Here is a 23,736-nt window from a genome sequence, read left to right on the forward strand (position 1 = left end):
AGCCCAAAACTATTATTGAACCCCGAGGATACTGAACAGGTTAGAAAAGCATGCTGCCCTAAATGTAACCCGGACCTAAATGTAGCCGAACTTTAAATGTAGCCTATACCTAAGTGTAGATCTGACCTTAATGTATGCCGGACCTAAATGCAGCCCGGGTCTAAATGATCAAGCTTGATTTAAATGTAGTTCGGAATAGTTACAGCCCGGAGCCGAAGTAAACCCGGAGTTAAATGTAGCCAAACCTGAATGTAGCCTGGACCAAAGCGTAGACATAGCCTATAACACCAAACCCGTAGATGTACATTGACTGATCTAAGTCTGGGCTGTATAAACTGTGCAACCATAAAGCTCCATGGTACAACACTGCCCGGGCTAGATTTAGGTACATCTGTATAATAATTAAATAGTACCTCAATATCTCCGTATGTTATACATTGTAGCACACATTTTAGGCGATATGGGAGTTACACGTTTGCGAGTTGTCTCCCAAAATGGGGAACATGGAACACATGTGGTACGGTGTATGAAGGGGGTGGGGGACGGGGGTCAATTTGGGCTATACAAGGGCAACACACAATCCATGATATTTGCGTTTGCATCTTGCAAGATCTGTGAAACAGAGCCCATGATAAAACGAAGATTGTATAAGGGGCGTTTGGTCGAAGAAGATGTTAAATGCAACGAATAAATTAACTCTTATTTATATTTTGATTGCATTTTAGGGGCGTGGTTACAGTAGACGTTGACCTTCGAACTATTGATATCAACCAATGCGATGATGGGGGCGGGGTCTTCGCTGGGACGCATAAATGCAGCAATACAACACAGGTAAGACCGCATTTTGTACATGCGTTTCTGTTTAACATATTCTTTCATTATTGTTTTATTTGAAATTGACAAACGGTACTTCAATGGGGAACATCAAAGACGTGAGAATAGACCTTATGCACATGACGTCATGGTAGTAGGGTGCCCTCGCCTGAAGGTCCAAAGGAGGTTGTTTATTGGTTTACTATCATGCGCCGCGCGTATAAATCTGTGTGTTTTCACTTTTTTTTCTTCAGTTTTCTTAATACCTCAATCTCCCATTGACCTCGCAGCTTTTCTTTAGACCTTTTGTAGAATCAATAATTTCATGTCTCAATCACAACAACTTATCTCGCATGGCCGCAGAAACACTCAGTTAACTGTGAACTTATTTAGACGGCGACTTCGAGCAGTGAAGTCGGGGCCCTATAAACTCATCCACTGTTAAAGGCACCGATGGATATTGGTGATTACCTCAAAATAGTCGTTAGCATAAAAACTTACTTTGTATAACAAGCATAGTACAACATTGTGAGAAACGGCTCCCTCTGAAGAAACGTAGTTTTTTAGTACAGGTAATTTCATGCATAATTTCAAATAATAAAATACTTCAGACTAAAAGCCTGTTCCTATATGCATCTGAAAGCACACGCATTAATTTGTGAAACAATGGTGTCTTTTTCTTTCCTTATTCTCTTGAAACTTCGATGAACAATAAAATCCAAATTATCTCAGATTTCTTATTATCTTCATATTCGGGATACACCAAGTGATAATACTTGTCTTCTACATTACCAAACGTGTCCAGTGCCTTTAAGGAGTCCTTATGTGTGTGTGTATGTTAAGTTTCATCATGGATAACACAAAAAGAGTACAAAGTGCGGCTCACAGACGCAGTTTCTTTAAAGGTTTCTTGCCGAGGACAATTTTCAAAAATCAATGGCTGTGGCGGATGCATACGTACTGTGGTTACAGCTGTAGAAATGATTTTAGAATTAAGTTCGACTGGTGGTGTACGTTACATGATTTTAGACTCAGTATTACGTCTTTGAATGCATCAGGGGCTGCGTCGGTAGTTTGCAGTCGAGCATTTTCACAATAATCCTAAAAACATGATCTCAAAGAAATTGATCTTGGGCGTTTACCTTCCCTCAATGTTCGGACACTTCTGTGTCTTCCCATTTAGGTTGATTCGTATATGGGTTAACTAAAGATCAAATACATGGTAAATATTGATTATTAATTGACTGATTGATTAAAATATTGATTGATTTGTTGATTTATTGATTTGTGAACTTGTTTTTTGAATTGCTTTATGAAACAATAAAACACGAAATGAAAAATGTGTTGGAAACAAATTGTTGCGTAATTTAACGGGGGGGGGGGGTAGATATACAATCGGGGTTTAGTAGCAGTCAATATTCACAATTTAGTAAAAATGCCAACTGTGTTTATAATCTACCCATTACTGTTTTATCCCTCTGGACTTTCCAATCTATCCAATAAATTTCCCCTATAACTGGTGCTATTGTAACTGAATTTACAGTAGCCTTGCTCAAGGCAGTCGCATTATTCGCTCCGAAAATACGCCGCTGTAAACCCACCCGTATACCCTGTACGTGGTGCGTGCGATCACACCGCATGACCCACCCGTATACACACTGTCACATCGAACGACTACTGTGCACACAAGTCATCCGCACTCGTACCACTAACCGCATGCGGAGGCCGTCAGGCCGACAGCCTTGTCGGGTCTGTAACTTCCGGGTTTAATTCGACTGCCTTGAGCAAGGCTAAATTTACAGAGAAACAATTGCAATCCTCAAAGATCCACAATGGATGCGAAACTACGCGTCGGAGAGGTTTACATTTTTAATAAATACAATTAGTTAAGGTAAAATAAAACAGCCGTCGCGAACATTGTTTTTAAATAGGTGATAACGTCACCGGACGAACTCCTAAACTCAAGGTGATTAACATTGTAATCACGTGACTGTACATCTTCAGCCAAGCACGTGATAACATTTCCACCTTTCTCCGGACAGGAGTCTCTCTAAAATATTCTTAAAGGCACTGGCACATTTATTGTTAAAGATCAGTAGTTGTCACTTGGTGTATCCCAACGTGTATTAAAGACAGTGGACACTATTGGTAATTGTCAAAGACCCGTCTTCTCACTTGGTGTATCTCAAGATATGCATAAAATAACAAACCTGTGAAAATTTGAGCTCAATCGGTTGTCGAAGTTGCGAGATATTAATGAAAGAAAAAACACCCAGGTCACACAAAGTAATGTGCTTTCAGATGCTTGATTTCGAGACCTCAAATTCTAAACTTGAGGTCTCAAAATCAAAATCGTGGAAAATTACTTCTTTCTCGAAAACTACGTCACTTCAGAGGGAGCTGTTTCTCACAAAGTTGTATACTATCAACCTCTCCCTATTACTCGTTATCGCGAAAGGTTTTATGATAATAATTATTTTGAGTAATTACCAATAATGTCCACTGCCTTTAAATAACAACTTTTGGACTCATTTGGTCACCGAAATTGCAAAAGAACAATGAAAGAAAAACTATCCTTGTTTCACAAGTTCGTGTGCTTTCAGACGCCCAGTAAAAGGCTTCAGGGCTGAAGTCTCTTAATAATTTGAGTGGGAAACTACCTCCTCAAAAACTACGTTACTTTAGAGGGAGCCGTTTCTCACAATGATTTTATTATCAACAGCTCTTCGTTGCTCGTTACCAAGTAAGTGCTAATGCTAACAATTATTTTGAGTATATGCCAATTGTGTTCATGCCTTTGAAGAACACGGGACGCCTGAAGAATGTACGGAGTCCGCCACATGCCATTTTAATATTATTATTAAAAGTACTCTCCCTGGCCAGGGCAGGTGGAACAACATGATGTGTCGTTGTTCTATATAACGATTGCTGGCATACGTTAGAATGGTGCCTGGAACTATTTAATGTACACGCGGAGTACCACTGCACATGGAGATGTTAAAGGTACTAGACACGATGTGTAATTAGTCAAAATAATTGTTAGCATAAAAACTTACTTGGTAGCAAGCAATGGAGAGCTGTTGATAGCGTAAAACATTGTGAGAAACGGCTCCCTCTGAAATAACGTGTTTTGTGAAAGAGGCAATTTCTCACACAAATAAAAGCTTTAGGCCTGACGCATTTTCAGGCATCTGAAAGCACACACATTTATGCAACAATGGTGTTTTTTTATTTCATTGCCGTCTTGTAAATCCGATGACCATAACACCAAATTTTACACAGGTTTAATATTTATTGCATATGTTGGGATACACCAAGAAAGAATACTGCTCTTTGACCGTTTCCAGTGCCTTTAAAGCGATACTTGTTATGTTTCTGCATTCGAAATGATCAGCTGAAGGGTGGAATCAATTTTCACTGACAGACATGTTTATTTTAGACTGTTCCATGCAAATAAAGAATAAATAAAACCTCCACAATGCAAATCATTTATAAAGGTCTGCCTCCAAACCGAATAAAGAAATTCCAGTTTGAATCGGTAACAATGCCGTCTTCTTAAAGAGGAACTCCAAGGTCAAATTTCGTTCTGTTATTCACTCATTTCCCAAATGGATAAAGTCTTTATGAAATGGGAGAAAAATTACAAATCTCTGACCTCGCGGTTAAAAGGCGTAATTGGAATTTTATTTTATACTCGTTCAGAGCGAAATTTTAATCATGATGTCATTGAACGCACACAAATAACATGGTATGTACATTCCACAGAAATATTTTTGCTTAAAGGATTTGGGTACTTTATGTAACACAAAACACAATGTCCACAGATTTACATTAAACTTACACCGTTTGAAGATAATAATAGTAGAAAGCGTACCTTAAAATATTAGTTGCTGAGGTGCTGTAGTTTTTGAGATACGAGTAAAACAATGTTAAGAAAATACGTTTTGATATGCTTAAATAATGTTCGTCTCATGACCACTGAGACGAAAATTATTTTCATGACATTGTTTTACTCATTTCGCAAAAACTACAGCACCTCAGCAAGTAATATTTTCAGGGAAGCTTTCTACTATCACTATCTTCAAACCGTGTAAGTTTAGTGTAAATCTGTGGACATTGTGTTTTTCGTCCTACAAAAAGTACATAGACCCTTTAAGTCAAAAGAAAAATAATGCAATGCCGTTTTTATTGAATATCATCAAAATTCACGAGTGAACAAAACATTTGCTCAGTGTGTAAGTACTATATTTTATTATATACGGTATATTTTTGATATGGGGTCATCGATTTTTTATGTGGACACATACCACTGAATGGTATTAAATGTAGTGTATACTCACCAGGGAGCTGAGAAAGATTAAAATAATGTTATTGGCCCAAATGGCAAGGGCACTACTATATGTAGAGCGCATTGAGAGGTTATTGTGAAATGCACTATATAAGAACTAGCTATTATTATTACCAACACAAGGTACCGAACATGAGCAACACTTTTTCTTCGTTAATTTGCGTCAATCCGCGTCATCACGTCTCAGGGAAATATCAACACAGATCATGCTTCAGAAAGTGTATTACCCTACTCCAGCTAATTACGGTATCACATAAAATCCTATTTATATACCAAAGTGGTAAATGCATGGCATGTCTCCCAGATTATCGAGTCATTAGAACTGTCTGGCCTTCTCCTTATGATCACAATCCACTCTAAAACTGTTTTTGGTTCTCTCTCTCTCCCTCTGCGCACTTAAAGGCACTGGACACTATTGGTAATTACTCAACATAAATGTTAGCATAAAAAACTTACTTGGTAACGTGCAATGGAGAGCTGTTGATAGTATAAAACATTGTGGGAAACGGCTCCCTCTGAAGTAACGTAGTTTTCGAGAAAGGAGAGATTTTCCACTAAGATATTTGAATTTGATTTCGATACCTCAGAATTAGATTTTGAGATTCCGAAATCAAGCATCTGAAAGCACACAACTTCGTGTGACAAGGGTGTTTTTCTTCCATTATTATCTCGCAACTTCAACATCCATTTGAGTTCAAATTTTCACAGGTTTGTTATTTTGTGCATATGTTGGCTCCCTCTGAATAGTATTCGAGAAAGAGGTAATTTCTCACTCAGATAATAAAATACTTCAGCTGAAGCCTTTTATTATGGTACTGAAAGCACACAAAGTAGTGCAACAAGGGTGTTTTTTCTTTCATTATTCTCTTGCAACTTCGATGACCAATTGCCAACATTTTCACAGATTTGGTATTTTATGCATATGTTGGGATACACCATAGTGAGAATACTGGTCTTTGACAATTACCAATAGTGTCCAGTGTATTTTATTATTTGAGAGAGTAATAACTCTGGCAAACAACATCAGTTCAGAGGGAGCCGTTTCTCACATTGTTTTATACTGTCAACAGCTCTCCATTGCTCGTTACCAAGTAAGATTGTCTGCTAACAATTATTTTGAGTAATTACCAATAGTGTCCTGTGCCTTTAACTAGACTCAAAAGAAACCGGGGATGATGATGATAATAATGCATGCTTTAATTGCAGTCGTCTGATTTGGGATACTGTCTTCAGGAATTGGTCACTCTGCTGTCATAACATATCTTGTTTTGTCAGCCCGTTTATACCCGGAGAATACGCTGAAGAACTATCATAGCTGTTTCTTGAGAAGCAAGCGACTGTTTCGTCTCCAAGTCTCTTCTTAGGGTGAAGATTCTGAAACATTGTTAGAAATTTCCTCTTGTCTTTGACTTCTGAAACTTGTGGGGTAATTTTCTGAAAATATTGTGATGTTTGGGGGTGCCCTAAAAAGCGATTTCTCTTGAATTTTCATAATTATTTTTCTCATGTCGATCATTATGCAAATTTGCAAATTTGAAAATTTGCATCCCACATATCATACGGAGTATACACACAGAGTACTTTTTCTTAGCTTCATTTTAAAAGAAGAATGTTTTCAACAAAATAAGTTGATACATTTCAAAGGATTTTGTTGTTGTACATTCTAAATTGTGGTCATATGTTTAATTCAATGCCCGAACCCTAGCCATTCTTTAAATGTAAAATATGTGATCCTCTACATAAGTAAAACAACCTCCTCTTTATCGTACGGTCTTTTTATTACCTTTCCCATAAACCGATTAAATAAAATACGGAAATATAAAACTCAGTTGTGTATTATTTTGACAAACTAAAATTAGAAAATAAAAGTTTAAACTACAACATGCTGAATAAAAAAAACCTGCCTTGAAAAAAAGGTGAGGAAAATAAGTCAAAAATGAACAGTCGTCGGATTCATGGACTCCATTGCGTATTGGGCTCCAAATCATCAGATCTTCGCTCCTAAAAAAACATTGACACAGAAATCAAGTTAAGACACACTAAGTGGACGGTCCTTCCTATAAAGGACAGAGTTTCGAACTCAGGCCGAAGGTTGGAAAATTCCTTGGCCCCGAAACAGGAATTCCAACTGTGTATACGAAATGTGCATCAAACTGGAATTAGTATAATTACTAATAATGTTTGGTTCTGGTACGAAACCAAGGATGCCTCATCATAAGTGAACTTAAAGTCACCTGGAAATAGAATTTTTATTTTTTCAAACATAAGAGTATATTTTAAGTAACAATAAAACAATTTGTTAAGTAATTGTTTGTAACGATTTGTTTGGGGTTGACTCCGCCTACCCCTTTTGTGACGTCAATCGAGGCAGACTTTGCCTTGATGCGTAGAGTAAACACACGTGCAAAGTACATGCAAGTCCAAGTCGTGAGTTTGTACGTTTCGAAAACAGGTTGATTTCTTGCATTTTTTCGGCCAGGCCGACCAGGTGTATTGCTGCATGGCTTTTCAGACGCACTAGAGCAATAGTGCCTAGTAGTCCGGTCCGACGTCTTTTTCAGCGCTTTGAAGCATTTTCTCTTAAAAAATCGCGCCTCGATTGACGTCACGAACAGCGCCCTCTCGGGTCGGGGCTTACTCTTAAATTTGTAAATAAGATAAGAACTAATTTTTTAGAACCTTAGTTAACTGTTTATTCACATTCCACTCATCAAAACACATATATTAGTGACAAAAGCTTTATTTTGACAAAATACCACTTCCAGGTGACTTTAAATCAATGTAGCTTGCAAGCCTGAGGAAACCTGTAAACAAGGATGCTTGCCTTGGGAACCAGAAGCACTGGGGTAAACCCCTAACTCTACCACGATTAGTGTTCTGGGTTCTTTAACGTGCATTACTGGTATCAACCCTAGAACACGGGACCTACGGCTTAATGTCCCATCCGAAGGACAAAGCACTTATGGTTCACAAAATATCTTGCTCAGTGATATAGGCGCCGCAACCAGGACTCGAACCCACACTCTGCTGATTTGAAACACGCCTTGAATATTTCCAACCATGATGGGGAGGTTTACAATGACTTGATTAGATACTGGAAACTATTTTTATGACCCTTGTCATTCTAACCTGGGGGTAGCCTACATACTTAAGATCCAGTTAAAATGGCGGACGGTACTCAGGCCATTTCAAATGTATAATATCCACGGAATCTAATGCACAAATTATGCAAAATTTATGGAAGTCTATGCGTTTTTCCACCATGAGGATGTCAAACGTAGGGATGCTTTTCACATATTCATCATCCTCAAAGGTATAACAAACTGAGTCCAATCATGAGAAGGATGATTGTAATGGTCTTAAACTAATAGGTCATCAAAAGATGAATCAAAATGTTATGTTTACCTGCAACACCAAACTGCACTATTTAGGTGTCGCTTAAAAAACACAGGCCATAATAAGTTGTCCGGGCGAATACAGTTTGTTTCAAGGTGTCATGGTCTTCTGGCGATGACTAGAGCAAGCTAGTCGAAAAGTTGAGACCAAATTAAGAACTCACTGCGAAATGCAGTTTGAATAACGATCGTGTAAGCTAAAGTTGTAGTCCCAGCCAATTTTCTATACCTTCCACCCAGGTAGTACTTAAAAAGCAGGACAGTTCTTTCCAGAACTGAGAAGTCTCCCGAACAGTCTGATAAATCTACTCCATGGTAGTAGAATATAAAGCAAGACAGTTCTCTTAGAACAAACTCTACCTGTCAAGTAGATAGACATATGGTGTTACCGCAAACCACATGTATGTTGTTTCAAGGTTCATTTTATTTACACAGTATCAAATCTTATAATGGCAATATACAATTGTGACAGTGATTTAAAATTCACACACTTAATCTGTCTCAATAGTTATCCAAGTACGTCATTTTGATCAGTTCAACACACACCTTCCAAATCACTGGCTTTTAAGTTACACTTTATGCATGCAGCCAATGGTTGGAATGATGCACATAATGTGTCTGATTATCGACTCAAGTTTGGGCTCTTTTTCTTCTTCTACAATAAAATTCCAATTCAGTCTGAAATCACCGGCGGACATCAGCGAGTAATGAATACCGAGGGGGCAGGCAGGTGTGCCGCCCGGTGTGGCTATAGTCTCCTGCAGCTGCATGCACACCAGCGCTGTCGTATATGATGGTATCTCTGTTTTTTAATCTCTCTATATACTATGCGATATGCTTCTATTGACGACAGTAGCATGTGTTTTGTGGAAGTTTTCTGTCTTGTAGTTCTCACTTTTGTACGACGAAAAGGCACATAGAAACTTGTCCATAAAAACTTGTCCTTAGCTTATTCCATCAGGGCTCAACTTCATAGAGCTGCTTAAGCACACGAAGATGCTAAGCACAACAACATTACGCTTATCAGAATAAGGTTACCAGCCAAACTACCATGTCACATGTGTAATTTGTGAATGGTGTCCTGCTTTCTTGGGAGGAAGTTTTAAAGTAATATTTTCTGCTTAAGCAGCTCTATGAAAATGTGCGATGGTCTGTCCAGTCATCTAAATGTGCTGAATGAGTAGGTTTCAACGACTCTTAAAGGATTCGGGTACCTTTTCAAAATGTCCATAGATTTACATTAAACTTACAGGATTTGAAGATAATGATAGTGGAAAGCTTCCCTTCAAATTTTACTTACTGAGGTGCTGTAGTTTTTGAGAAATGAGTAAAACAATGTCATAAAAATACGTTTGTAAATGATTAAAATGATTTTCGTCTCATGAGACTAAAATTATTTTCATGACATTGTTTTACTCATTTCCCAAAAACTACAGCACATCAGCACGTAATATTTTCAGGGAAGCTTTCTACTATCATTATCTTTAAACTGTGTAAGTTTAGTGTAAATCTGTGGACATTGTGTTTTTTGTCCTACAAAAGTTACATAGACCCTTTAAAATATGATAATATGCTCAAAGGTTTTTTGACTGATGTTGGCACGAGAGAATCTGAATAATAAACGATGTCATCCACTAGACTATTTAAACGTCATTTTTAAACTGTCATAAAGTTGTAACACGATAGTAGCTCTGTCTGTTAATCTCTTTTTATGCGATGCTTTTATTGTCGTAGATCGAAAAAGCGTGTCTTGTCAAAAATATTAGTAAAAAACCCTCAGAGGTTGAAACCCCAGTGTCTAACGAAATGCATAAAACAGCCTTGCACTTTCATTCTAAACTCTTAGTGTAAAATATTCCACGAACCCCGCCAAGAGACTCGTCGTTATATATAAGGTTATCAAACTTTCCCAACATTCGAGCGCAAAATGTCATTTGGATTTAGTGTATTGACACTGTGATGTGACATTGGCTTGGTATCTGACTATACACGCAGGCCTATGACGTATATAGATGTGGTATCCCAACGGTGTTACCAGATCACACGAGAATACGGGTTCCCGTGAGATTGTCAAAACCCATATCCAATGAACTCATATCCAATGATATCCAATAAGACTAATTCACTTATATTTAAGCTATGTTTAAAAACAGTCATAACTACGTTTGTTTCACCCTGCCTGTTTGCCTTTTCATATTTATATCTAATAAATTATGGAAGTACTTTTTCTTGTTTGGAGATACAAAATAAGATTTAATTTAAGCAGTAGTTTGGAATAGTTCGCGGGAACTCTTTTCGCAGGAACGCCATTTTGTCAGTGTAAAAAATGTCGATATATATTTAATTCTCAAAACTGTTAATAACGACTATGTTGTCTAAAAATAACAGTTTATCATTTGTCTTGTGCAATTCATGGTCAGATGTTCATAATCAAATACATTAAACGATGTTTGTATGAGAGAGATTGGCTGTTGCCAGCTTGGTGTATATATCCCCTTGTGGGAGTTTGCCGAGTCTCCTTGTTAGGAAAATACATCCACGCAGACAAATAATAAATAAACAAACAAGCAAAAAACACCCCAACAAACAAATAAACAAAAACATTTCAATAATCAAACAAATATATTACTAGTTTTGATCAACGAATATGAGTGCCATGCTATTGTACGAAGCTTCGAGACTTATCGATAGTATGTCGACTTGTCCACTACACAAGTCAACTATAGCGGACTAATTCACCCCTTCAACTTTCCTGACACTCGCGAGGCATCCTTTGGCTAACAACATGCAAGCCTACGTACAATTCTATTTACAAGTCAGTCCGAAAACGCTATGATTATCTCAATATATACGTCGCAATTGCATTAAATCCTGTGGGTCATGCGGCTGGATACTTTCAGAATCAGGGGAAAAAGCACAAAATTTCCATTGAGCTCCATGTGACTGGCTAAACATGCACACTAGATTGCTTAAAGGCAGTGGACACTATTGGTAATAACTCAAAATAATTACTAGCATAAAACCTTACTTGATTACGAGTAATGGGGAGAGGTTGATAGTATAAAACATTGTGAGAAACAGCTCCCTCTGAAGTGATGTAGTTTTCGAGAAAGAAGTAATTTTCCACGAATTTGATTTCGAGACCTCAGATTTAGAATTTGAGGTCTCGAAATCAAGCGTCTGAAAGCACACAACTTCGTGTGACCATGGTGCGACAAGGGTGTTTTTTTCTTTCATTAATATCTCGCAACTTCGACGACCGATTGAGCTCAAATTTTCACAGGATTGTTATTTTATGCATATGTTGAGATACAACAAATGTGAAGACATGTCTTTGGCAGTTACCAATAGTGTCCAGTGTCTTTAAACCAACAGTGCGAGTTTAAGCAAAATGTATATGCGGATTAGCTTTACACTTGAGTTGGTGAAGTGATACATTATCCAGTCGAGCGTTGTTGTTTCACATTGCAAGCGGAGTTTTGGTTGCTGTTCTTCAGGGGAACGGGCCCTGAATAAATTCAATTTTCCAGTGAGTGAGGACTGAGGACATTTTTCTTTCCGGTGTGGCTTGAGGGAGAGACTAGCATGATGTATGATCGCGTAAACATGGAGGGACGTGATGCACTTCCGTGTGCAGAAGCTATGAAGGAATTAGTCTCCATTCCATAAGTGTTTTTAATTAATAAGCCATTCATAATTACCACTTGAGACACATCCCTATAGGATTGATGAGTGTAAACATGACAATTTGTAAAACGAATCATATTGAAGGCTAGCAGTGTCACATGATTTGGGGCACTCAACACTGAAACATCTGAATTTCAAAGCAATTTCTTTAAATGCACGCTCACAGTGACTTGGGCCGTAATTGTCTTCGGAAATATTTTTAGGACATAGGGATTAATTAAATACATTCAACAACAATGACAATGTCATGATCTTATAACCTAGTTTCTTACACATTTTAAACAAACATAACCACCCGAAACATCATAGTTGAAGTGCCACAAAATCAACTCAAAAGATTGTCCAGGTGTAGAATAAAAACCAAATCTACATTAAAAGACAGATCACCTGTGAAATTGAGTTTCCCATTTTAGAGCTGTCATTAAAGGAACACTTCGTAAAACTAATTTCCTGTTTGGAGTTTATCGCTCAGTGCGCGTTTTGTTATTTTTGTCATGCAAAATGATGTGTAATCGGTTTTTCACTATTTTCTTTGGACCCAGATTGCCGATCGATCTTAAACGTCTACAGGTTTGTCAGTTTATGGTGGATTACACTGTAAGCAACTGTTTTGTTAGCAAAACAATTCTGTAATGTTCCTTTAAGTATATGACACAATTTGTCAGCGCATTAAAGCCCATCCAAAGAGGACATTCAGAAAAAAAACTTCACGGCAATAAAAATAAGAAACTGGGGTAATGCAATCTTCTAACCCTTTGGCAACATTCCAAATCACGGGGTAAAAAAAAAATGGAGAGTAGAAAATTTAGCTGATGGAGAATGCTTTGCACTGAAGCAAAGATGATCAATAATGGAGGTCTACTGCTTGCGGCGGCAGTTCAGTTAGGGATTTTATAATTGATGTATAGTCCTATTTATGTTACTTGGAAATAAATATTATGGCATTAGGCGCTGAAACTCCGTTCAAATAAATCTACATTTCGTATGTTGACTTTTTTTCTGGGTCCTAATTGTATAAGTTTTCCCTTCAGGTTTCTACTGATATTAAACAGAAATGAAATGTTTTAACGGGAATGCCGTTTGAACTATGTTTTAATGTGTTAGTTTATCATTTAAGTGTAATTTTAATAAACCATAATTGGTTTATTTTTTTCGTAATTTTTTTCGTAAACGGCGTGCGTCAAAATTACAACCCCCTAGACGTAACATTTTTGCACGCGTGATAGCTATCATCTATGGCGGTCAATGACGTCATGTGCAATCCATCTCCTATAATAACTAAATGAAACCCTTCATTGTTATATTTTTAAGCCATCCCAGCCAACAAGCTTTTGCTTTTTAAAGGGTCATGTATCCATACAGTTTCAGTCTCTGTAAAATCAAGTTGTTTATTTCGATGTATGTATGGAAATAATTTATGTTATTTCCACTTTGCAAAGTTTCAAATCCTACTGAAATCAATGTTGTTGATGATTGCTTCCTTTATTTCCTCTCAAAATTCAAACCGTGTGTTCACATCCCCGGCAAGGGGGTAACCAAGTGAAGTGACTTTTCCATTGTTTCACATCCAAGATGGCGGTCAATGACGTCATTGTGTAAATCCATCTTTTATCATAAAACCATGTAAAGCATTCCATATTTTCTTTCCTCTCCTAAAATAGTGTGTTCACATCCCCGGCAAGGGATTTGAGAGTGGTTCCTACAAATGCGTCTGCAGAGCTGGCTTCTATTTTCCAGACAAGACTCACGAACATGGATATTACAAAGGAACCGACGTGGAGAAGCAGGAAGGCGGGAGTTTTGAATGTCTGCCGTGCAGGGAGGGGTGTGATACATGCGTGGATGACTCCCCATGCTTCCTGGAGAATGATATCTTACTGCGGATCCTTATACTCGGCGTGCAGGGTCTGTGTATCTTCATGACTGGGGCATTGATGGTGGTGGTCTTCAAGTATAAGAATCTCAAGGTAGGACTTTAGAGAGATTTGGGATAAACAGAAAGTGGTGATTCATTCTTTTATTTAATAGTTTTGACTTTCTCTAAATGAGTTGAAGTGGTTCTGAAAAGAATCGTTGGTTTCAAACCAAGTTGAGTTGAAACCAACGTTTTGTTTCAGAACCACCCCTACTCATTTAGAGAAAGTCATTACATGGTGTTACCGCAAACCTTTCCATACCGTATTTCCAGCATGCAAAGTTTCAAATCCTACTCATTTCACTCTGAAAACACCCGGGTCAGATTTGACCCGTATTCCGGGTCAGAGTTGACCCGTATTCGGGTCGCGGGGAGCCTGACCTGTTTCTGGGTCACTATGACCCGGAATATGTGCAAGATTGACAAATAAATGGGTCAAACTGACGCAGAATCCGAGTTAAAATCGTATAATAAGCAGTTTCCAGGTCAGCCTGACCCATAATTGGAAATGAATCGGGCCCCTTAAAAATGATTGACAATGAAGATATTTGCGGGCCTTCTTCGCCACACAAATTGAACATGACAACTCAAGATTCTTCACAAATTCTTCTCAATCACTCCAGCTTCACGCAAAGCGCCATTCGAGTCCGTTAGGCCTTGATGTGTAGACCTTTATCATGGTGCGGACATCTTGATGTTTCTCCCATTCAAATGAACGTAACCAAACCGAGGCTGGAAGGAGAATTAGTCTGGTTCCTTTTTGTACAATGAATATTAACATCCATTACTGTGATGTGATAAACAGGGAACATGACATGAAAATGGTGACAGAATGATAAAAGCATATACTATTATGGTTGATACTATTCAATATTGGAGACGCTCTGCCCTTCCCCAATCCAGTGCCCAATTTCAAAGAGCTGCTGAAGCAGAAAGTAATGCATAACAATTGTTTTCTAAGCAGAAATAAGCAGGATGTGACGTGGTATAGTTAGAAACCTTATTTCGAGAAGCATCATTTTGTTGTGCTTAGCTACTTTTGTGCTTAAGTAGCTCTTGAAATTTTGCCCTGTACACAGCAGCTTGGAGGAGGCTGGTAGGAGAAATAGTCGGGTTCCTTTTTGTGCAAGGAATATATACATCCAGTAGCGTATACAGGGAACATGACCAAAATGGTGGCAGCAGTATAAAAGTATGTAGCAGCATGTGGATACCGTTCGACTGGAGACGCTCTGCCCTTCCTCAAATCCAGACCAAGGATACAATCCAGCTCAATAACCCTCCCTCACGACTCCAAACTCTTTCTGTCTCCTTGTAGGTCATCAATTGTGATAGTCCATGGATGCTCATAGTCGTCCTCCTTGGAGGTTTTCTTCTATACTCTGAGCTCGTCGCCATGTTCTTCCATCCGAGTGTAGTGGTGTGCTTCATGCAACGATGGTTGCGAGGCTGGGGATTTGCTATCGCCTACGGTATGCTCGTGCTAAAAATATACAGGTAAATACAAAACATCGAACCCCGCGCGACCCCCTTTTCTACAAAAGTCATTCCACGACTGTATTGAAATGGGGAAACATTACCAACAACACAGTTAAATGATGGCCCAATTGCTTGAGTACTTGTCAGTGTGTAGATCTCTTCAGAAATTTCCTATTATTAAAACGACTGAAATGGCCGATTTTGCCCCCTTGCTGTGAAAGCAGTGGCCAATGTCACAGGCTTTTGCTTCACAAATTGTTTGAGAATGGGGACCAGTCGTAAAACTTGCATGTACTAATGAGATGGCCTTCTTCCCTGGTAAGCAAAAGTTTGTCCACAAGTAGCTGTATGAAACTTGGCCCTATTCTATAAAAACGCATAAGCAGGAAATGTACAACATTTTCTTTGCTTTGATCAATTTTCTGCACAGCAAAAATGAACAGGATACCAGTCACGGTTCATGTGAAATGGTATTTTGGCAGGATACCAGTAACATATTGTACATTTGAAATGGTATTTTACTAACCTTATTCTGGTAAGCATAATGAAGATGTGCTTTAGCAGCTTTCTTTGTGGGCACTGGGCCCAATTTCATGAAACTGTATAAAAGCAGACAACTATTCTTTACAACTGTATTGGCTAAGCAAGAAGTCACCGGGGTACAAGTCGCAGTTATGGTAATTGTATATATATGGTATTCTGGCTGGTAATCTATAATAATAATAATAATAATAATAATAATAATAATAATAATAATAATAATAATAATAATAATAATAATAATAATAATAATAATAATAATAATAATAATAATAATAATAATAATAATAATAATAATAATAATAATAATAATAATAATAATAATAATAATAATAATAATAATAATAATAATAATAATAATAATAATAATAATAATAATAATAATAATAATAATTTATTCATTTATTATGCACAAGTTTCATAACAAATATGTACAGATGCGCATTACAACAATATACAGATATTAAAAATAGCTGAAAAAGATTTAAAAATAGAAATTACACTGAAAATTACGAGAACAATAGTTAAAATCAAACAACAGAAATTAAACGACAGTTAGCAAAAGGCCACATAAAAATCGAATAAATAGCCTGGCGGAATAAATGGGTTTTGAGCAATGTTTTGAAGGTATCAAAACATTGAGCTTATTAAGCTAAGCAATTTTCTGTGCTTACAGGCCCAATTTTATAAAGCCTGTAAGCACAAAAACTCGCTAAACACAGAATAGTATTGATTAGCAGAATCAGGTTACCAGCCAAATTTACATTACGTCTGCCTGGTTAAGGCTGGTGCCCGACTCAAAATGCTTGGCAATTTTCTTTCCTAAGCAAAAACTGAGTGGAGCACCAGTCACATCAATACAAACTTAATGTATTTTTGGCCGGTGACTTGTTTCTGTTAAGCCATACTTTTCTCTGCTTAGCAAGTTTTGGTGCTTACAGGCTTTATGAAATCGGGCCCTGATGGTCATAATGGGTCAACGAACGTGAGTCACTGAGTGTCAAGCACTTGGTGACTAAAACCCAGCGGGCTCAAAGGGTGGGCTTTCGAATCACCAGTTAACCGGATTATGTTGTGTTTTCGTCGCCATCATTGTCCATCCATGGTCATTATTTATTTCAAATTACAACCCAAGTTTTTAAGTGTGGGTGTGTTGATGCTCTTTAAAACATACGATAACAGCGGGACTTGAAGGATGGCGGCGCTTCCTAGATTAACCCCAGGCATTTTAGGGTTGAGAGTATATACTCTACGACCTTAAAATGCCTATACGCATTTTTAGGTGCTTAAAGGTACTGGACGCTATTTGTTAATTACTCAAAATAATTATAAGCATAAAACCTTACTTTGTAACGAGTAATTGGGAGAGGTTGATAGTTTACAACATTATGAGAAACAGCTCCCTCTGAAGTAAGTAATTTTCGACGAATTTGATTTCGAGACCTCAGAATTAGATTTTGATGTCCCGAAATCAAAGCATCTGAATGCACACAACTTTGTGTGACAAGGGTGTGTTTTACTTCCATTATTATCTCCCAACTTCGATGACCAATATTGAGTAAAAATTTCCACAGGTTTATTATTTTGTGCATTTGTTGAGATGAACCAAGTAAGAAGACTGGCCTTTAACAATTACCAATAGTGTCCAGTGTCTTTAACATAAGGCCAGCGATCATACATTTTTTTGTGAGGGTGGCAGCTGAGATAAAATATAAATACACAAGGAAAACAAATTAGGACATGCACTCTCGGCCATGAATGTGCAAGAATCAAGTGGTGCATTTCTATGTGCTTAACATTAGGCAAACAATCTAAAGCTCAACGATAAAACCATAAGGAAAACAAATCAGCGTATGACATCTAATCATGGTACGTCATGAATGATGCATTTACACCGTGGGTTAAATAGGCCTATAACACAACATGCAAGTAAATAGTCAGAAATCAGTTTTAGACTGTAAAATCAAACTTTAGTAACTACATTAAAATCATCGTAAAACCCGAACAGGCATGCAAGCCCACATAATTATGGTAATAAAAAAAAACCAGACAACGACAAGGATGCACAACAACTGTAGAAAACATGAAAGTTTATGTATATAGACTAACAAAAAAGGTGAATAAATATACAACACTGTACATTTTATAGATACGAGCAATTGCATTTAATGATGAAATAATACTCTATCCTAAATTACAGGTTACTTGTGGTATACATTAATATACATCTGCCTGTAAATAGAATGCAAAACACTAATTCCATTTCAGCATTTGTTGATTAATTAAATTTTGAGTTCACCTTTATATACGCCTTCGGAAATTACAACCAAAAATTGAAACTAGTTAGTATTTTTCATAGTTTTTACTTAACGCAGAACATGGGTGAGTCCGTTTCGAAAACAAATGTCTATGGTTTACTGAATTTCTAATTAATCAGTATCAAGTGTATACACGTTCATTGTAAAACTCATTAATTATATGTGTTTGTGGCAGTTCATTTCATTATCCCCACACAAATCTATCACCAAGCTTCAATAACTACAAGGTTTTTTCCTCATAATTGATGAATACTCGGCCATTCATGGCTGCACGTGATTATTGCTTTGACGACTCGTACTGGAAAATGTACATTTTAAGGCACTGGACACCTTTGGTTATTGTCAAAGACCGGTATTCTCACTTGATGTATCCCAACATATGCATGCAATCACAAACCTGTGAACATTTTGACTGAATTGGTCAACGAAGTTGCAAGAGATACAAAGACAGAAAAAACACAATGTTGCACAAATGTGTGTGCTTCCAGATGCCAATAAAAGGCTTCAACTGAAGTATTTTATTATTTGAGCGAGAAATTACCTCTTTCTAAAAAAAAAATACGTTACTTCAGAGGGAGCCGTTTCTCTAAATATGTTATACTATCAACAGCTCTCCAATGCTTGTTTCCAAGGAAGTTTTTATGCTAACAATGATTTAAGTATTGTCCAGTTCCTTTAAAGGCAACAGTGTGATGAATGGTTTAAGATGTGTACATATATTCTGTTTCTAATACAGGAATGCCTCCTTAGACGACCATTAATTACATTATGATAATAAGCTTTGTGAAAATATATGACAACGATATTAGTTAATTCAATACTGGTGCATCGTGTGTGTTAAAGGCCCTGGACATTATAATTGGTAATTACTAAAAAATAATTTTTAGCATAAAAACATACTTGGTAACGAGCAATGGAGAGCTGTTGATAGTATCAAACATTATTTTTAATCAGAATATTATTCCGAAATAATATTAATGATATTTCAACATTCAATACAAAACTATTATTCATTGTTACAATTTTGTATACAAAAAAAACTTCTTAAAAGCAGTGGACACTATTGGTAAATACTTAAACTAATTATTAGCATAAAACCTTAATTGGTAACGAGTAACGGGGAAAGGTTGATAGTATAAAACACTGTGAGAAACGGCTCCCTCTGAAGTGATATGGTTTTCGAGAAAGAAGTATTTTTCCAAGAACTTGATTTCGAGACCTCAGATTTAGAATTTGAGGTCTCGAAATCAAGCATCTGAAAGCACACAACTTCGTGTGATGAGGGTGTTTTTTCTTTCATCTCGCCTCTCCGTCGACCAATCGAGCTCAAATTTGCACAGGTTTGTTAATTTATGCATTATGTTGAGATACACCAAGCGAGAAGACTGGTCTTCGACAATTACCAATAGTTAAATTATTAAAACAACTATACAGTATAAAAGATGTAAAATTAGATGTTCAGACATCTACTCTAGCAATGCAAAGGTCATTGGTTCGAATCCCAGTGGTGCCTGTGGATTTTTAACACATGTCAGGAAAGTGATGAGTACAGTGCTGAGTATACAGTGCTTTTAAAATACTTATTGGTGATGAATGGGTAAAATTATAAGTGTACAGGGGTCGATTTCACAAAGAGTTAGGACTAGTCCTAACTCAGGACGAGTCATATGGGTTAATAAAACCTTAAGGCTTGTCCTGAGTTACGACGAGTAACTCGTCCTAACCAGGCCTGTTCCTATCTCGAGATAAGACTAGCCTATACACTCTCTGTGAAATCTACCCCACTAACTGTTCCGAGTATACACTGCTAACACACACCGGTATATTAGGTTAAAACTAAAATAATTGTTATTTTGTCCCCGTGCAAATTTAACATCCATGAAATATATACAGTAACTGAGAAGAAATACACCTCATATCATCATCTCACTCGCTATCGTTCGGGTCATCTTTCTTAGCTTTTAAGATAGGGACAGGTTTTTCTATCTGAAGGCTCTTGGCAATGGACAAACCGTACTTAACCCACATTTTTCTACCTTGGGAAGCGGCGAGCTCGCTTGTGAAAACAAGCATTAGAATACTCCTGAAATAGGTTGCATAACCTTACTATTTTTAGATTTGGGCGGGAAAACAGGGTGATTTTTGTTTTAATATGGCAAATAAAAACGAGGGCAGATTATAGGAAACTGTCTGAATTCAAATTAGGATAAAAGAGACACCAGGATGGGTGAATGCACTTTTTAAACAGTAAATTGGACCCACACTAAATTAAATTTAAGTATTATAGCGTTATGTAGGGTTATAATAAATCAATAAGGAAAAGTAACCGTCTCAGGAATTCATTATTTTACAGATCTTCCTCCCCAATGGAAAAGGCAAGGGAATAGACCTGCTTGTTAATTAACTCACAGTTTTTTAAACGTCCCTTTTTTTAGTGTATAATATTTATACTAATTTTGCGGCGAGAACATTAACACTCGTTTTTCAATGTACACACATTACAATTTAGTAATATTTCATTGTCAAAAAGTATTTGATTTACAAATAAACTGATAAAAAGCCCAGTATTCTTCTTTATAGGTATGATTGGAAATTATCGAATTAGTCATTGAACAAATTTCACGTGTGTAAACCTAATAACGTTTTTGTTCCCCAATGCTCATTTGTCAAATTGACATTTGCAGACAAAAGAACAGAATTAGTGGATTGGCCCCAAAATATGTCAAATTGTAATGGAAACCAGGGGTAATTATTTACATCCGACCATTAAAGCCATTATACACTTTCGGTAAACAGTATTGTCCAAGTCCCACACTTCGTGTATCACAACTGATATATTAACAAACCAGTGAAAATTTAGGCTCAAATGGTCATCGGAGCTGGGAGAAAATAACGGGAAAACCCACTCTTGTTTCCGCGCGTTTCGCCGTGTCATGACATGTGTTTAAAATAAATCCGTAATTCTCGCTATCGAGAATTGATATTTATTTAATGTTGTTTCAAAAAGTAAAGCATTTCATTGAACAATATTTCAAGAGAAATCTTTCACCATTACCTTCTGTAAACCCTGTAAATTATTTGTAAATCTGTGAACTTTTTTTTTTCCTGTACCGAAAGTATATAATGGCTTTAAGGTAGATGTGATGGTACATCAGTATTCTCTATACATTGCATTGGCTTCATTTTGGAGTTTTTTATTTTATTTCAATAAGACTTGCGATATCAAAGATGTAAAAGCATTTCTAAGAAGAGATCAGTGGTGATTATAATTCCCAACTCTCTCCATCTACCGTTAATGACTTTACAATGCACTGTGTCTGAAGACTCTACTTAACCTTTAACGCAAAAGCTCATTTAGAATGACGAAATATGTGTGTTTTTGCAGGGGTTGAATTTAATTAGGTTTTTGATCAGAGTTGCCGTAGGGCAATCGCAGTATGCTCAAGATGCACGATTTGCGGAAGAAATTAAACCAATGAAAAAGGTATTTGTTAGTAGTACTCAGTGATTCATTATCCACGACGCATAAGACCAGTCGCAATCAAAAAGAAATGATTATACGTGTGTCTTGTGAGTGGGGAAAATTTATTGTGCTTAGAGGCAGAAAACGAACCAGTAAAAATGTTTGTTTAAGGTTTTCCATTTTGCTTGTGACATTAAAGGCAGTGGACACTATTGGTAATTACTCAAAAAAAATATTAACCTAAAACCTAACTTGGAAACGAGTAATGGGGAGACGTTGATAGTATAAAACATTGTGAGAAACGGCTCCTCTGAAGTGACGTTGTTTTCGAGAAAGAAGTAATTTCCCAAGAATTTGTCCAGTGCCTTTAATTCTGCGAAAACAACGAAGTATTTTGTTTCTCTTCTTTCTGAACACCTTTCCCTTAAAGACACTGGACACAATTGGTAATCGTCAAAGACCAGTCTTCTCACGTGGTGGATCTCAACATATGCATAAAGTAACAAACCAGTGAAAATTTGAGCTCAATCGGTCGTCGAACTTGCAAGATAATAATGAAAGAAAAAACACCCTCGTAATACACGAAGCCGTGTGCTTTCAGATCTGAGGTCTCGAAATCAAATTCGTGGAAAATTACTTCTTTCTCGAAAACTACGTTACTTCAGAGGGAGCCGTTTCTCACAATGTTTTATACCATCAACAGCTCTCTATTGCTTGTAACCAAGTAAGTTTTATGCCAAACATTATTTTTAGTAATTACCAATAGTGTCCACTACCTTTAACGATAGAGATGACCTTTCGAGAATGAAATATGACAGTTTGATCTTTTAATCACAAAAGGGCAAGAGTGTCCCTTTTTTGTTGCTTGTTGTATACCTTATAATCATCGTTCTAATTTTGAAGTAATTGGCCAGATGTTGACCTATTTATAGATTTTTTTTTGTTAGGTTTCCTTCAATCTCAAGACGACTCAGACTCCCAGATTGTTTTCAGACTTACCTCATGATCGATACATCAATGATAATCAATGACACTAATTATTGAACAATGGAAGGGCAACGTATCGATTAACTGGAGGATTGGGTACAGAACATGTGAGCAAAAGGAATTTCCCATGCAGGGGGACAATAAAGTTTTATCGTATTGTATTGAATGTCATCCCTCAGAGAAATGCGATTGCATAACTTATTATACAAAAATACAATGCACCATCACACACAATTTTTTTCTATATGCGAAAATTAATGATCAAGAATTTTAAGAATAAGAATTTTATCTCCTAGTAATAATATTCATAGTTCAGAAAGATGACTCATATCTCGTGACTTGGGGCCTATATATCATCGTTATGATTTAGCAGAAGTCGTAAGTAGGACTTATGATATCATAATTATGATTTTATTATTCAGCATAAGTCATAATTATGACTTGTGTCAAATCAGTTCGAGATACATAAGTCATAATCATGATTTGTTAGTCATTATTATGAGAAGTAACTCATAATTATGACTTGTACTAAGTCATAATTCTGAGTTTAATATGACATTTTCTCTCCAAATGTTCCTTATCAGCTTCCGTACGTAAAAAGTAAAGATTTTTTTTTGCCTCAGCCCATAAATCCAGTCTTCTTAGATCCGATCAGAGCATTTAAATAATATCAATCAATGTCACAGTATCCAGGGAGTAACAAAATATTATAAACCATGTACAATTTTACGAATAGGGTTAAATAATATGATTTGTGTGTTGCATCAATAGACCTACCACATCGAGACGAG

General features: G+C 36.8%; 1 protein-coding gene across 1 annotated transcript in view; it reads left to right on the forward strand.

The window, feature by feature from the left end:
• The first annotated feature begins 724 nt into the window (after positions 1–724).
• The window catches only part of LOC117291126 (probable G-protein coupled receptor 158), a 36,843-nt gene continuing 13,831 nt past the window's right edge, over positions 725–23,736 (forward strand). The window contains exons 1-3 of the mRNA XM_033772668.1: positions 725–831; positions 13,905–14,210; positions 15,477–15,655. Coding sequence (XP_033628559.1) covers positions 14,163–14,210; positions 15,477–15,655 — 227 coding nt within the window. The 5' untranslated portion in view covers positions 725–831; positions 13,905–14,162. The remainder of the gene's footprint in view (positions 832–13,904; positions 14,211–15,476; positions 15,656–23,736) is intronic.

Source organism: Asterias rubens, chromosome 6 (genome assembly GCF_902459465.1).
Source record: "Asterias rubens chromosome 6, eAstRub1.3, whole genome shotgun sequence".
NCBI classification, from domain to species: domain Eukaryota; kingdom Metazoa; phylum Echinodermata; class Asteroidea; order Forcipulatida; family Asteriidae; genus Asterias; species Asterias rubens.